This window comes from Drosophila miranda, chromosome XR (assembly GCF_003369915.1).
Source record: "Drosophila miranda strain MSH22 chromosome XR, D.miranda_PacBio2.1, whole genome shotgun sequence".
NCBI classification, from domain to species: Eukaryota; Metazoa; Arthropoda; class Insecta; order Diptera; family Drosophilidae; genus Drosophila; species Drosophila miranda.
In genome coordinates, this window is record NC_046674.1 from 19,099,867 (window position 1) to 19,114,171 (window position 14,305).

The following is a 14,305-nucleotide window of genomic DNA, read 5'->3' on the forward strand; positions in this document are numbered from 1 at the left end:
GTGCTACAAAATGATACAAATTCTCTTTAGATTTTTTTTTTTCCGACGCCAACGCATGAGAGAGAGACAGAGCGTGAGAGCAGCAGCAGCATCAGCGATTGATGGAAGGAAGGATTTTAGTTTGTATTTGATTATGCGATTGATTTCTTTGCTGTCAATCAGCCAGAGGGAGAGAGAGAGAGAGAGAGAGAGAGACAGCGAGAGGGTGCAGCGTTTAGGCCGATTTGCCATATTAAGGCGCCTTCGTTTTTCCTGATTTTTGATCGCTTGTTAAGCAATTATTGGCACTGGCAGAACGGAGGCAAGATTGAAGATAGAAGATCTCTCTATATCATTTCATTCCTTTCTGAAAGATGATTCTCTTTGGTGTCTTGTTAGTGTCGTCTCCCCATGACTGCTGCCGCTCGCAGATGACTCGCAATGATGATGAATTGTGTGAATTTAGCACATTAGTTGGACACAGCGCGAGAGTCGCCAGAGAGCAGAGCAGGTTCCCTAGGTTCCTGTCTCTGTGGCTCGTTTGTGTGGCATGCCAAGCCGTGGCATGGCACAGCAAAAGGTGGGCAGCAACTAGATCGATCGTCTGGAGTCCTGCATTTCATTGTGGAGTTGTAATTGCAATTGATCTTTGATAATAATGCTGGGGCCTGGGCCGGCCTGGGGCTCAGTCAGTCGCCTCCTCCTTCTGGTCAGTGGCTTCTGGCTGCTGGTCGTTTGTTCATTTCAATTGTTGCACTTGACATTGGGACAAGCAGCAGGCATGTACCATAAACGTGCCTCAATGTGGCAGCCAGTGCCAGCCGCCAGCCGCCAACCTCCTCATTTTCCATTGATCCATTGATCATTGATCATCCTTTTGAGACTTGCAGTGCAGTCCAGTCCAGTCCAGTCCAGTCCAGTCCAGTCCAGTCCAGTCCAGTCCCCCGTCCAGTCCAGTCAGTGGGCGTCGTTTCTCTTTCCAGCGATGGTGCCTCCGTTTAATTGATATACAGACTGGGATATACAGTCCCTGGGATCGGTGGAGCCTCTTGGTGGACTACCTTCTCTTCTATGCTTCCTTCGAGCAAAATTCACACAAGAGTTCATTAGAGTTGACGCTTGCCTTAAAACTGACACACGTTACATTTCCAGCCTTCAATCGCGGAGTCGCGGACTGCCGCAGTCGGCGGAGTCGTGGAATTGGGTCCCTAGTGCAATTTAGTGGCCGGCTAATAAGCAGCCGAGATGTCGCTTCGATTCAACTCAAGTCTTGCGGGCTCCCATTCGACATTTAAAAGTCGGTGGCTGCCTCAATCTGCTGCCTGCCTCTAATCATTCAAAATTCAACACAGGCAACCCGACTCTGCCACAGCCGCGACTGAAGTCGTCTCTCTGCCTCTCAGACTCGGTGTAGAGTCCGTCTCCGTCGCCGTCTCCGCTGCCTTCTCCAACTCCAACTCCGATTCCGTTCAATTTCAAAGCCTCAAATTGTCATCATTAGGAAAAAGGCAATCGGTTGCCGCTACTCTATTGGCGGGTACTGCACACTGCACACTGCCTCTCTCTCTCTTTCTGCCTAAATTTGATTTCTTCCTGCTCCTTTGTGCAACAGCAGCAACAGCAGCAGCAGCAGCAGCGCCATTTCCAGTGGCTCAGTGCTCTTTTGTGTGCCCCATCAAACGCCGGGCGACAGTTTGTCAGATTATTATCAGATTGCACTGGCTCACTTTTGACTTTTTGATGCCGGCATTAAAACGGAAGAAAACGATGGAGCCACAATCTAGGAGGAGTAGCCATGGACAGCGGCTTGCGGCCTGCCACCGCTGAAAAGGGATCCAAGGAGTGACCCAATTCCAGACGGAATGAAGAGACGCCCATGCCCACGCCATTCCATTCCCGTGCGCCACAATGTCGCCCGTTGGCCAGGTTGCCCGGGCCCTGGCCCGGGCCCGACTGTCGTCGAAGCGATTGTTCGGGTTTTGCTCCCGCGCATGCGCCTTGCGGAGGAGCGGCTCTCTTCAAACGAAATCACATCGAATGTCGTCGCATGCGCGTGATCAACGTTGTTGATCTCTGCCTGTACTTCTACCTGTAGCTCCCAGCTCCCCCTCTCCTCTCCCTCCATTCTCCTCCCTCTGTTGTGTGGCATGATGTCGTTTTTGGGTGCAACTCCAATCGAAGTCCCATTCTCAGGTCCCGCTTTGGTTTTAGGGCCATTTTTATGGGATCTCTTTGTTGACTCTTGTGTCAAATACCCTATCGATGATCCATCCATTGGGTGGGTGAGCCACCGATACACCGATCCACCGATCCACCTACCCCTTCCCTCAATAGATGAGTGTTTGCTGAACTTTCGGGGGGAAAGCGAGAGCCTATTCAAACGCACAAAGACACACACCACACACAAGCTGTAGACCAGTGGAACTTGGTATTCAAACACTGAAAGGAATTCCTTAGTTTCCATCACTTTCTGGAGAAGCAACCTATTGGAACTGGAAAACCTCACATGCTAGCGCTTTGGAATCTTTGGACTGGCTATTTTCTGCAGTTTATAGTCACTATACAGTGACTTTCAAACACTTTTTGGAAAAACAACCTATCGGAACTGAGAAATTACACCATGAATGATCTTTCTACTTTGTAAAATGTCTATACAGAGCACTTTTGTACTAATATCTGGGAAGTAATAGATCACCCATCCATACGAACTCTGGAAGTACACACGACAGAGCTATAAAGTGTGGTATTTGGTCTTTTCACACCTTTTAAATACGGTACCGAGAGGAGTACCCTCATTTTAAGCACTTTCTGTAGGAGTATTCTATCGAAACTGAGAAATTACCCAAGAAAAAACCATGAAACTTGGTAATCGCCCTTCCTAGGTCATGTATTTGCTATAAAAATCAATTCAACGGGCAAATATGGGATGTAGAGGTTCTCCGATTCATACCCACACCTTGTACCCTCTTTGGAACCCTTGGAGAGAGTGTTTGTCATTCGAAGAGCTTCCCAAATGGAATTCCAATTTCGGTTGTGTTCTGTTTTTTTCTCTCTCGACATTTACGAGCTTTTTTCAAGTGAATTTCAGCGCCTGATGCGATGAGACAATGGTCGAGTCGATTTTTCGGTTTCTGTTTCTGTTTCTGCTTTATGTGGGTGGCTTCTGTCTTCTGTCTTCTGTCTTCTGGTTTCTGGCTCTCTGGCAGCGTCGGCATCTCTTTCGTATGTATGTTTTTCAGTTAACTGGAAGTCTTGACCCTTCCTTTCCATTCCCTACCCTACCTCCCCTCCCTTCCTCCCTCCCTTTGAGGAGCATGAGAATCGTTAAATTAAATCGCAGTCGTTTATGAGGCTGGTTTTCCTTTTGGGCGCCTTCTTTCGACCTCTTTTGGGCCTCAAATTTGTCAACGTTATAGTTAGTATATATCTTGTTGTTGTTGTTGCTGTTGTTGCTGCCGCCACACTGCCCGTTGCCCGTTGCCCTTGCCCCTGCCCCTGCCTGCTGCCCCTGCCTGCTGCTGCTGCTGCTGCCTCTGTTTGCTGCCTCATAAAATACTTATGTTTTAAGAATTTTACGACGCCGCCAGCGTCTTGTGTGTTTTTCTTGTACGAGTACTTTACCTTTTTTCTTACTTTTTCCTTTTCTTTTTTTTCTTCTTATTTTTATTTTTGTGGTTTTTTAGTGAAACTGAAAATCTGACGACATTGCCACCGGTTTTTTCTTTTTTTTTTGTGTCGCAGAAAGAGAGGGAGAGAGATTTTTATGCCTACTTGCCACCGATCATCGGAGGGTCGGCTTCCGCTCTTGATTTTCCCTTTTTTTTTTTCGGAGTTTTTAATTAAAATTTCATATGAAATGCCTTCGCTTCGCACTTAGCACTTGTCTAAAAGCGAACGAAGACTTTCCAAAGGCCGCTCCTTGCTGGCAAACTACTCCCTCGTACGCCCTGATGATCGGCGATCGGTGATCGGTGGTCGGTGGTCGGTGGTCGGAGTACTCCTTCCTTCCTCACGTTTCCCTTGGCGGAACAATGGCGGTGGCAAGGCTTTGATCTTCGGTAGCCGGGCCAACGCCACCGCGCCACCAACCACCAACAAGAGGCAGTGGCAGAACGAGAGAGCCAGAGCCAGAGCCAGAGTCGGAGTCAGAGCCAGAGCCACCATCCAGACCAAAAATCCACAAAAGGTTTATTATTTATTGTTGGCCAAAGAAGAGCGAAGAGCCAGAAGGGGGTAGAGAGGCAGAGAGGCAGAGAGGTGGAAGGTAGAAAAGAAGGAGGGATCGACAAGTGCAGCCCCAGTGATGCTGCATGCAGCTGCAAGTTGCACCACGAGCCACGGCAGAGCCATGGAGTCATGGACATGGATTCGTGGCCGTAGCTACTGGAAACTGAGCCCAAAAGAAGGAGCGAAATCTCGGCGTGCACTCGATCGTAACTGCAACAAACACACAGGTGGTAGAGTGGCAGAGCGGCGCAGTGGCGGAGTGGCGGAGTGGCGGAGCGGCAGGGGTGTGTGGCAGTGTGGCAGAAGAAGAGCAGGAGGAGGGGCGTGTGGCAGTGTGGCAGCGAGGGGAAGGCATCGGACAAAACGTTTTACAAAACGTTCGACGTTCAAATAAATGCACTCAAAAATGCCAAAATGCCCGCAAACAAAATAAATAAAAATGTTATTGATATTTAGCGAGTGGCTGTGGCTGTGGCTGTGGCAAGAGTCTCCCCTTTGAGGCAGCGGCAGCGGCAGCGCGTGCTGCATCCTGCATCCACGACACTTGCGGCCAGTTGTGGCAACTCTTTTTTTTTTTGTGTTTTTCTTTCTTTTTTTATGGCGCCCGATCCCAGGGACTTTTACCCGCTTCGCCAGAGCTTCCAAAGCCGCCTTTTGTCCATTGATTTTCTAGATAAACACGACTCCGAAACATACTTAGCTTTTGTGTTTTGTGCGGAATTCAGGTAGTAATTCCCATTTTAATGCTGCCTCTTGCCTCCTGCCTACTGCCTACTGCCTTCTGCCACTTGCAACTGCTCTTGCCGCTGCCTCTGTTTCCCATCTCTAATCAATTCCTAGGTCGCCCCGAGGCTCCCAGTAGGGTAGGCAGTAGAATCCAAGAGAGTGCTTTATGTGATTTATGTGCGGTATTTAGTGGCGATTTTGTAGCAATTATTGCTTCATTAAACTCACAAAAGGAGAAAGTCCAGGCCTCCCCAACCGGGGAGTGTAGCATTTATGTATGTATGTAGATTCCTTGGGATTCGCTGGAGTTTAAGTCACTAATTAAGTCATTCGCCTTTATAGGCGAAAATTAGGCAGCTTTCCACACGCACACGCCGCACGCACGGGCTGATTGCGTCTGTGTGCGTGGTAATTGCATGGGAGCTTTCAAAGCTCACGCATACTCATGCAGGAGGCGCGCCATATTGAGAGGCAGCCAGCCAGCCAGTCAGCCAGTCAGCCACTATCTTGTCATCTATAGAATTTCCAAGGAACTCGCTGTTCCGATGGCTGTGGCTCCGGCTCTGGCTCCGGCTGTGGCTGCTGTCTACCTCTTGAAATGCACAACATGCGCCAGTCAACAAATTTGCAGCAACATCAACGCCATCTACGGTGGGTGTTGCCGCCTCATAAACATCTATCATCGCACAAAAGAGCATCACGATCTCCACACACACACAAAGAGAGATGAGGAGAGGGGAGAGGAGAGGGAGAGCCTTCAGAGATGCGACTTAAGAGAGAGATGAGGAGGTGGCGGGTGGCGGGAGGAGCGTGGAGCGAGGAGAGGGCCGCTTTAACTGTCAACGACGATTAAATAAACATTTGCATAAATTAGCCAACGATTCCCGTCCCCCTCCCCCGTCCCCGACCCCATCTGTTATATTTCGTGTATTCTTCTACGATCTCCCGACCCGACCCGACCCGAACCGAACCGATCCGATCCGAGGTGAAAATTAAAGAGCACCAAAGAAAAGAAATCAACAAAAAAATCAAAACCAAATGGAATGGAATGATGGAATGGGGGGAATGGGCTAGGGAATGGCTTGGGCCTCAAATCAAATCAAATGAAATGAAATGCCGTAAGAAATGCTTCTCTCCCTTCAACTCTTCGTGTTTTTTTGTTGTGCTTTTTGGTGTTTTTGGTGCTTTTGTTCTTTTGTTGTTGCTTCTTTTGTTATTGTTATTGTTATTGTTATTGTGAGCTGAGCTGAGCCTCGGCAGCAGCCGCCAGCAGCGGCTGTCACATAATTCCGCTATAAATTCTTATTCACTTTTGTGGATTCGGACTAGCTGTTGATTTCAACACCTAAGATAAGCGAAGGGCCAGCGGACAGCGGACAGCGGACAGCGGACAGCGGATAGCTGTGGGAGGAGGAGAGCGGGTCCCCCTCGGACATCACCCCCGCGTCGCTCGTGCGGCTCCTCCTACGCCTGCGCCCTCGCCCTCGCCTTCGCCTTCGCATATAAACTGCTTGTAATACGCGGCTATTAATTTAAAATTACAGTTTTACAAGAGCCCAAGGCACTGAAACGAGCCAACAGACAGGGGGGGAGGGGGGAGAGTGGGGCAAAAACACACAAAAAACTTAGGGAAGGGAAGCAAATCTCGTTGAGATGAGACGAAGACCAAATGCTCTACGGCAGAGAAGTCGAGGAAGGTCTTTGGGGAGTGGGGAGCCGCAGGAAGAGACAGAGGGTGGGGAAGCACTGGAACAGTCTTTGAAAATCCATAATTCAGAGATCGATGGAAGCATCCCCGATTGAACGAAAGGTATTCCAGGAATAATCTTCAAAAACTGATTACTCTTGGGGAAAATTAGTTAATTTATGATTTATTGTACTAAATCAATGGATTCATCATATGCTATGGTGAAAGGTGCTGTGAAAATCGGTTCCTTCAGTGATCTTTAGGGAACTTAGTCCTCTGATTGTCTTTAAACCTCTAAAACTCAATGAAAACTGATCTATAAATGAACGTGCACACGCCTCTACCATTTCAGGCTACCCTTCAAAGGAAAGGGTATAAATAAAGAGAATTAATGGCTTACGCACAGATTTACAAGGCCCCGGGAATCGATATGCATAAATGCATGGATCGGACTGGAGGAGAATGGACTCTGGAATGGTGCGGGCAAGGGGCAAGCGGAAGGGGCGGCAGGGGCAGGGGCAGGGGCAGGCGGTAGAGCAGCATAAAAGAGCCACAGCCTCCGACGATCTCTCGGCCACTTAGATGTTTTGGCCGTGATAAGGCGGCCGGCGGCGGCGGTGGCGGCGGCGGCACTGACTGCCCCTTGGAGTGGAGGAGTTGAGGAGTGGAGGAAGAGTATCTCTGTGGAACAAAACACAGCAAAACATACGCTTAAAAATGCATTTACAGTTAAACTCAATCAATTTTCCAATCGATTTTCATTCACAGAGCGACGACAACGCCGCTCCGCTCCGATGTCAACGTTTGGGCCCAAAATTTATGGGCGGACATTAAAACGGGTATAAAGATTGTCTCTAGCCTTATCGATGGACACACACATTAGGAGAGTCCTTGGGCTTCCACACGTCCATTAGGAGAGTCTTTAGTAGGAGGCTCTTCCTGTGTGTCGCCTGTGTGGCATGCAGCATCTACCTGTTGTTGTGCGTGCGTGGGAATAGGCCTAAACGGCAGCAGCAGCGGCAGCAGCAGCGGCAGCAGCAGGTGTGTGCCTCCGTTTTCGAGCATTTCGAGCGACAATTAAACGGGGCATCGTATCGGGATCTATCAATGCGGATGCCACAAAGCAGGCAGCATTCAGCAGGCAGCATCGATAACCTCTTGAGTCAATTGGCCAATTGGCTGCTGAATTGGCTGCCAATTGCCTCCCGATCTGCCGATCTGGCGATCTGCCGATCCCGACCTTCTCTCTGGCTCTCGCTCTCTGTTGCAAGAATCCCAAAGTGTAATTTGAAGTTGGTTTTGAGCCACGCACTTGCCTCAAACGGCGGCTGCTTCAGAGGATCTGGCAAAGGCATTTCAATTGGCCTTTCGTTCTATGAAATTAGCACCTGTCTCCACGTCCGTGCAACTGTGCCCCAATCCATGCTGAAAATTCCGCAAAATCATTTATGCTACGAGGATTGAGAGAAAGAGAATTCGTTGCACTACGAAAAGCGTTCGCTAATAGAGCAATAGCTTCGATGATCCACAGCATTCAAAGAGAGAGAGAGAGAGGTCCCCTGCCCCCTGCCCCCAATCCACTGATATGCTGCTGCTGCATTGTTCGCATGTAATAACTCCTTCAATCGATCGGTAGATCAATTGACGCCGCCTATCAACGCCGCCACCACCACCGCTGCTGCGGCTGCGGCTGCTGCTGCTGCTGCTGTGGCATGAAAATTGCATGCTTTCTATTTCAGATGAAAATCCACGGCTGCCTGGACAATGGATCCGCGCGGAGAACCAGAGAACCGATCTCCAGTCCATTGTTCTCCTGACGAACTTTCGCAAATGTTGCAGGCAACAGCAGCAGCAGCAGCAGCGCCTTTGTTGCAATATTATTAACAGCAACAGCCACACAGCCACACAGCCACACAGCCACACAGCAGTCCGCTTTTGAGCTCTCAATCTCAAGCGAGCATTACAATTTTCACAATCTTGCAGCAGCGATTGGACATGCAAGTTGCATAAGCCAGGGGCATGCCACTGCCGCTGCCTCTGCCTCTGCCTCTGCCACACTCGTATGAGAAGATTTGAATCAAAGCTGGAGCCTGGGCTCCAGCCTCTGTGCTAAAGTTCGAATCTCTCGCTCGAGATTCGAGTCTGATCTTTGCCGCCATTCAAGGTGTCTGTGCCTCTGAATCGGAGTCTCACTTCTGCCTCGGACTCTGCCTCTGCCCCGGCCTATGTGTTGCAGAAGGGGATCGCTACTCTCTGCTTTTGTGGGGGGGCAGGCATTAAGACAATTTATAGCCGCTAATGTGCCAACCGATCGCTGGCGGAGCAGCAGACTCTTCGGGGCAGCCAGCTTCCGTTCCGTATCATTTGTCTATTTAGTTGCGGCATTGCCTTGCGCTTTTCCGATTAACTTTTTGTTGAACTTCATTACCGAATGCAATGCGCAAAAATGCAATAAACAAAAGACAGACACAGACACAGAGAGAGAGATGGGGAGAGAGACAAAGAGGGAGGGAAGATTCGTTGGGGGCAGCAGCAGAACGGAGGCTCGTATGGGAAGATCGGCCTTCGTAATGATTAAAAATCGTGCTCTGTAACCAATCGAAAACAATATTCGCTTACAAATTGCCACAGCACAGAGTGCCACACAGTGCCACACAGTGCCACGGATAGACGAGGGGGAGAAACACCTGCATCTGCAAATGGGGCAGCATTGGCTACTGCTACCGCTGCCGCTGCCGCTGCCACTGCCGCCTCTTGATGAAGTTTCCCACCGGCTGCAGGAAGGGTAATCAAGGTAGCAGCCAGCCACAAAATGGGGCACACACAAGGGGCTAGCATTATATTGTATTCTATCCGATGATTGCGATATTAATTCTGCAAATGTGGAAGGGCTTCCACATCGATGGAAAGTTAATCAGCGGATCAGTGGCCGTAATCTTCGGATTACTTTTCCTATATCATATTTTCAATATTTCTCATTAACTTCTGTGCCACTGAAGGAACCTCTCGGGAGGGGAGGGAGGTGCGGTCTCTGAAAGTTGCAGAAGATCTTTTAAGGAAAAGGCATCTCTGTGAAAGATCTCTGGAAAGTCAAGGAATCCCTGGAAGTAAAGAATGATCTCCAGGCATCTCCTTTCTCTTGAACCTCCGGGGACTTGCCACTAATTCCTGATCTTTATTTCCAGGTGGCTTACATCAATCAATCTTCGAGGACACCTTTGAGCCCTGCATTTTGGGTAAGTATTCCCACAGATCATTGGAGTCTCCTTGGCATTACCCAAGAGCCCAAAACTCTCTACATATATAGCCTTTATATTCACTAAAAGTGGCTCTCCACCGAATCTTTCGTTCGTCAACATTTTCGCCATGATTTTCACCCGATTTTCCTGCACATTTTCCCCCCCTTTTCGTCTGCTTTTGATTGCCATTTCCCACCGCCGGGGCACCGGTGTTCGTTCCAATTGTCGGGTGTATTATAATTCTCAAAAAATGTTTTCGCTATTACCATATTTTAGCAAATAAATATATGTATCTGTGGCATGTGTATCTGTATCTATGGCATTCATACATACATATGTATGTATCTGCATCTCCGTTTTAGTGTCGCATTGCCATTAATTTCGCTTACAATATTAATTACCATCAAATTTCTCATGCCCCGTCATGATTTGTGGCAAGCGCGGCGTCGAAAATGTGTGGCACAAAATTGTGATTTTTGTGGGCCGCTAAACCCCCGCCCCCCCCTCTGTCCCCTGTGCCACTAGACTATGTATTTGCAACCCACTCTTTCCACTCTCTCTCTCTTTCTCTCTCTCATCCTTGGGACAGGCGTTGCTCTGTTGACATGTTGCAGTTGTTGTTGCCACTGCCACCGCTGGCATTAAATTAGTTGTTGGCAAACACTGTGGCATGCTCGCCCCCCTCCGCTCCGCTCCCCTCCCCCAGCACTGCTGCTCCATCAACCGCCTAACGATGCACTCAATTACAGAGACCAAAGCGGTGACATCGAATAAATTATAGCCTCACTCGCGAGAGCCTCTGGCTTTTGTTTGCACGCCCCCCACTCCACCCTCCCCCCCTCCCTCTCGCTCGCGGGAAAGATCTATATAGCCAGATATTGGGGTACACTCTCGGGTACTCGTAAATGTTGATTCCATTAAGAATTTGGTCAGTTTTTGGCGACAAATTGCGATCGCAATAGCCACACAGCAGACCCCCCCAGGCCCCCAGACCTGTCTCTCGCATTTAAAGTTTGCGGTCTCTTCGTGTGTGTGTGTGTGTGTGTGTGTGGCACGTAGCACGTGTGTGGGTTCCAGTGGCCACTTGCATACGGCATGCCTCATTAGCCATTGGCTTCGACCGAAAAATGATTATGCAATTAGCCAAAAGGCAGGCAAAGGCCTGACCCACATCCAAAGACACAGCGGCTCTTATCATTCGGCTTCTTGTGGCTTGTGGCTTGTTGCTTGTGGAACGTGTGTGCCTTGGCCAGTGGCAGGAAGTGGCCACGGCGCATGGGGAAATCTCTGGGGAATGTTGCAACCTCGCAATGAGGTGAATATTTCCACTGGGCGGAGACATGTTTGAGGGTCTCATTTGATTCAATTAGCATTCAATTATGGTCGTGTGATTCTACTCCGTGATTATTGCTGATTTATCAGAGATGATAACCATTATGCGATGCCAATTCCTCGTATTTTTTTAACACCTTCACCCACACCTCAAATAATCGAAGAATCAAAGAATCAAAACTGTTTTTTTTCTCACCTCCTGGGCCCGCAGTCGGTCGGATTATTCGTGGCTAACGACTCAGCCGAATATTGGCTAACGCTTTCACTTGTCTTTTGTGATTGCCCAAATTCGGTTGCCAAAAAAAAACGAGGTGGAGAAGTGGTGGGAGGAGTGGGTGTGGGGTTGGGTGTGAGTTCATTACCAATTGCATGACAGTGCGGGCCGTAAAATTATGACACTCTTGGGGCAGCGCCTACTTTGAGTTTGTTGACTGCTGCCCAAAAACAAAAACAAAAGCAAACCCTTACATAATGAGGTGGAGGGGGGGTGTGACTGAAGGAAGAAGACCATGCCGACGCCTATGATTGGGGCAATGATTGCCATTCGAATCACGTTCTACCATTGAGGGACTGGGTCAATAATTTCGTGTTTTTCGATGGGGAATCGGTTTGCGTTTGCGTTTGAATTTGAATTAACTTTTTGTGGGATGGACGGCAGACCTATAAAACGTTTGTGGGTGCCTTGATTGAAGCACAGTCAATCGGCAGCAGCTTCAGAGGCGACAACACTTTTGGATATACAAACCCTTCTTCAATCAAGCCAGGAATCTCTCGAAATGAAGGTAAAGCCTTGCAGACTTTGGAGATCTTTCATTTCCCGATTCATTTCGATCTCTGATACTCAATTTCTGGATTGTGATCTTCAATTCCTGATCTTTGATATTTCAATCCATGATCTCCGATCTTTCCTTTCTGATCTTTGATCTTTCGATCCCTGACAATTGCTCTAAGATCCCCAATTCGTGACTTGGGATTTGCTATCCTATATCTCTGGTCTTTGGTATCTGATCCTTGAGCTGAGCTCTTTGATAATCGATCTTCGATCCTTAATCTGTGATCTATAAGCGCTGACTATCGATCCATGATTCTGGATTTCTTATATCCGATCACCGATCCCTCATCCCCAAACCCCACTCTCCCCTTTTGCGCTTTTCTAACATTTCGACCTTCAATTCCCTTTTTCCGTCAGTTCTTCATGTGCATTTTGGTAGCCGCCACTGTGGCCGTGGCACAGGCCGGTATCCTGCCCCACTTGGATCATCATTTGGAGCACCATTTGGAGCACGAGCTGCCGCACTTTACGGACGCCGAAGTACACCATTCGGAGGGCATCCATTTGGGGCACAGTGCGGCCATCATACACCACGATGACCATCACTTGGACGCCGTGCCACATCACTATAGCAGCAGCCACTACGAGGCAGTGCCGCACTACAGCAGCCACTACGAGACGGTGCCGCACTACAGCAGCCACCACTACGAGCATCTGCATGCCGCGCCGGTGGTGCACCATCACAGTCACGCCGCTTTGGTGCACTACAAGCCCCATTTGGATGTCCACAGCCATGCGAGTCTGTTGTCCTTTGCGAAGCATCAACTCCATGGAAAATATGGAAAGCTAAGGATCACAGAGACGCACTATTGAGAGAGAGAGAGATTCCACCTGCCACTGCCGCTGCCCCCTCTCCAGGGGCATCATCATTCAGAAGAGCCTTCAACATCCAGCAGACAATTTATCATCCGCTCATTCGCTCATTCGCGTGGAGTTGCAGCCCCACGAAAGTAATTTACTTGCAATTTAAAGATAAACAGGCGCGATAATGTCTACAAAGCATAAACGTGAGTTGACGCCTACAATCTGTGGATGGGGGAGGGGCCCGTTCAAAGGGGGACAGCAGCAGCAGCAGCAGCCATGACCATACATCATCGCGATATCGCGGGCCACAGCAGAGCCGCAGAAAAGAGAGTGAAGGTGTTGCCTGTTGGCTGTGTGCCTCACGCCATTCCCATGGCACATGCACCGCAGCACCAGAACGACGGACGGACGGACAGACGGACGAGTACTCTCTGTTGCCACAAGTAGGGGAATGAAGAACAATTGCAACTGCTGTGGCACGATGCAGCAGTTTCGAGTTGCAGTTGCCACAAAACGCAGTCGACCCTGACAAACGCTGAGGGCGTCGTGCAGCACACAGCACCAGGCCCAGCCCCAGCCCCAGCACCAGCACTCATGTTGCATAGACGAGAGGCCAAAGCGCATGCGCAACACGTGGCAGCGGCAAGCGCTTCTGCTTCTGCTTCTGCCAATTTTCCAGTCGTGCGGCGCTGCCGCAACGCGTGCCGCGCTCATTTTCATTTTCATTGCTGAGGGAAAAGCAGAGGGGAATACCAGAAGGGAGGGGAAATTAGCCAAAGGATTGGAGGATCGCTTTGGCCAAATATTTCAGCAAAGAGTTCGGTGCCTCGTTTTGTGTGGCTGCGGCAAAGTCGTGCCACACGAGAGCCAACACAAAACTAAACCAAATGCGGCACGACTTGAGAGCTTCGTCGTGCGTTGAATGGGGCAACATTTTGTGGTGCTGCTGCCTCAACACCCAGCACCTGCCAAAAGTTTATGAATTCGATAAATCATAGGCGAGGGGAGGGGAAGGTGAGAGGGAGGTGCAGAGGGGAAGGCAAAGGAGTGGGGGTGGGGGTGGCGGTGTAGTGTGTGTGGCAGCAAAAAAGCTGTCAAAAAACGCTGATGCGTGAACACCCGCCGGAGCGGAGTCGGAGCCGATGCCGATGCCTCTACGCGCTACGATTGTGCCACAATGCTAATGGCAAAGGCACACACAAGATCTTTGGGTGGCGGGAAGTGGCAGGCAGACAATGCCACAGTTTATATTGCCACAGTCCATGCCACAGCTACAGCTACAGCTACAGGCAGAGCCACAGCCACAGCACTGGTCATTAGCAGCATTGCAGCTGCAGCACAGAGACAGACAGACAGACAGACAGACAGACGAGACACACACCGGGCGCTGCAATCGGCTGGCTTTTGGTGTGTAAGTGAGGTAGCAGCCACAGCAACAGATCGGAGGAGACTCCAACTCCAACTCCGACTGCGACTCCG

General features: G+C 49.6%; 1 protein-coding gene across 4 annotated transcripts in view; it reads left to right on the forward strand.

Moving 5' to 3' along the window:
- LOC108152746 (histidine-rich glycoprotein) overlaps nucleotides 1-14,305 on the forward strand; it is an 86,721-nt gene that overhangs the window by 44,477 nt on the left and 27,939 nt on the right. For 2 of the 4 annotated variants that reach the window (XM_017282295.2, XM_017282297.2), the window contains exons 2-3: nucleotides 9,805-9,855; nucleotides 12,380-13,019. The exons of 1 other annotated variant lie outside the window; for it this stretch is intronic. In XM_017282295.2, the coding sequence (XP_017137784.1) occupies nucleotides 9,805-9,855; nucleotides 12,380-12,835 (507 nt within the window). In that variant the 3' untranslated portion in view covers nucleotides 12,836-13,019. Of the gene's footprint in view, nucleotides 1-9,804; nucleotides 9,856-12,379; nucleotides 13,020-14,305 lie in introns of those variants that run through there. One more of the 4 variants, XR_004471402.1, reaches the window with a different exon arrangement.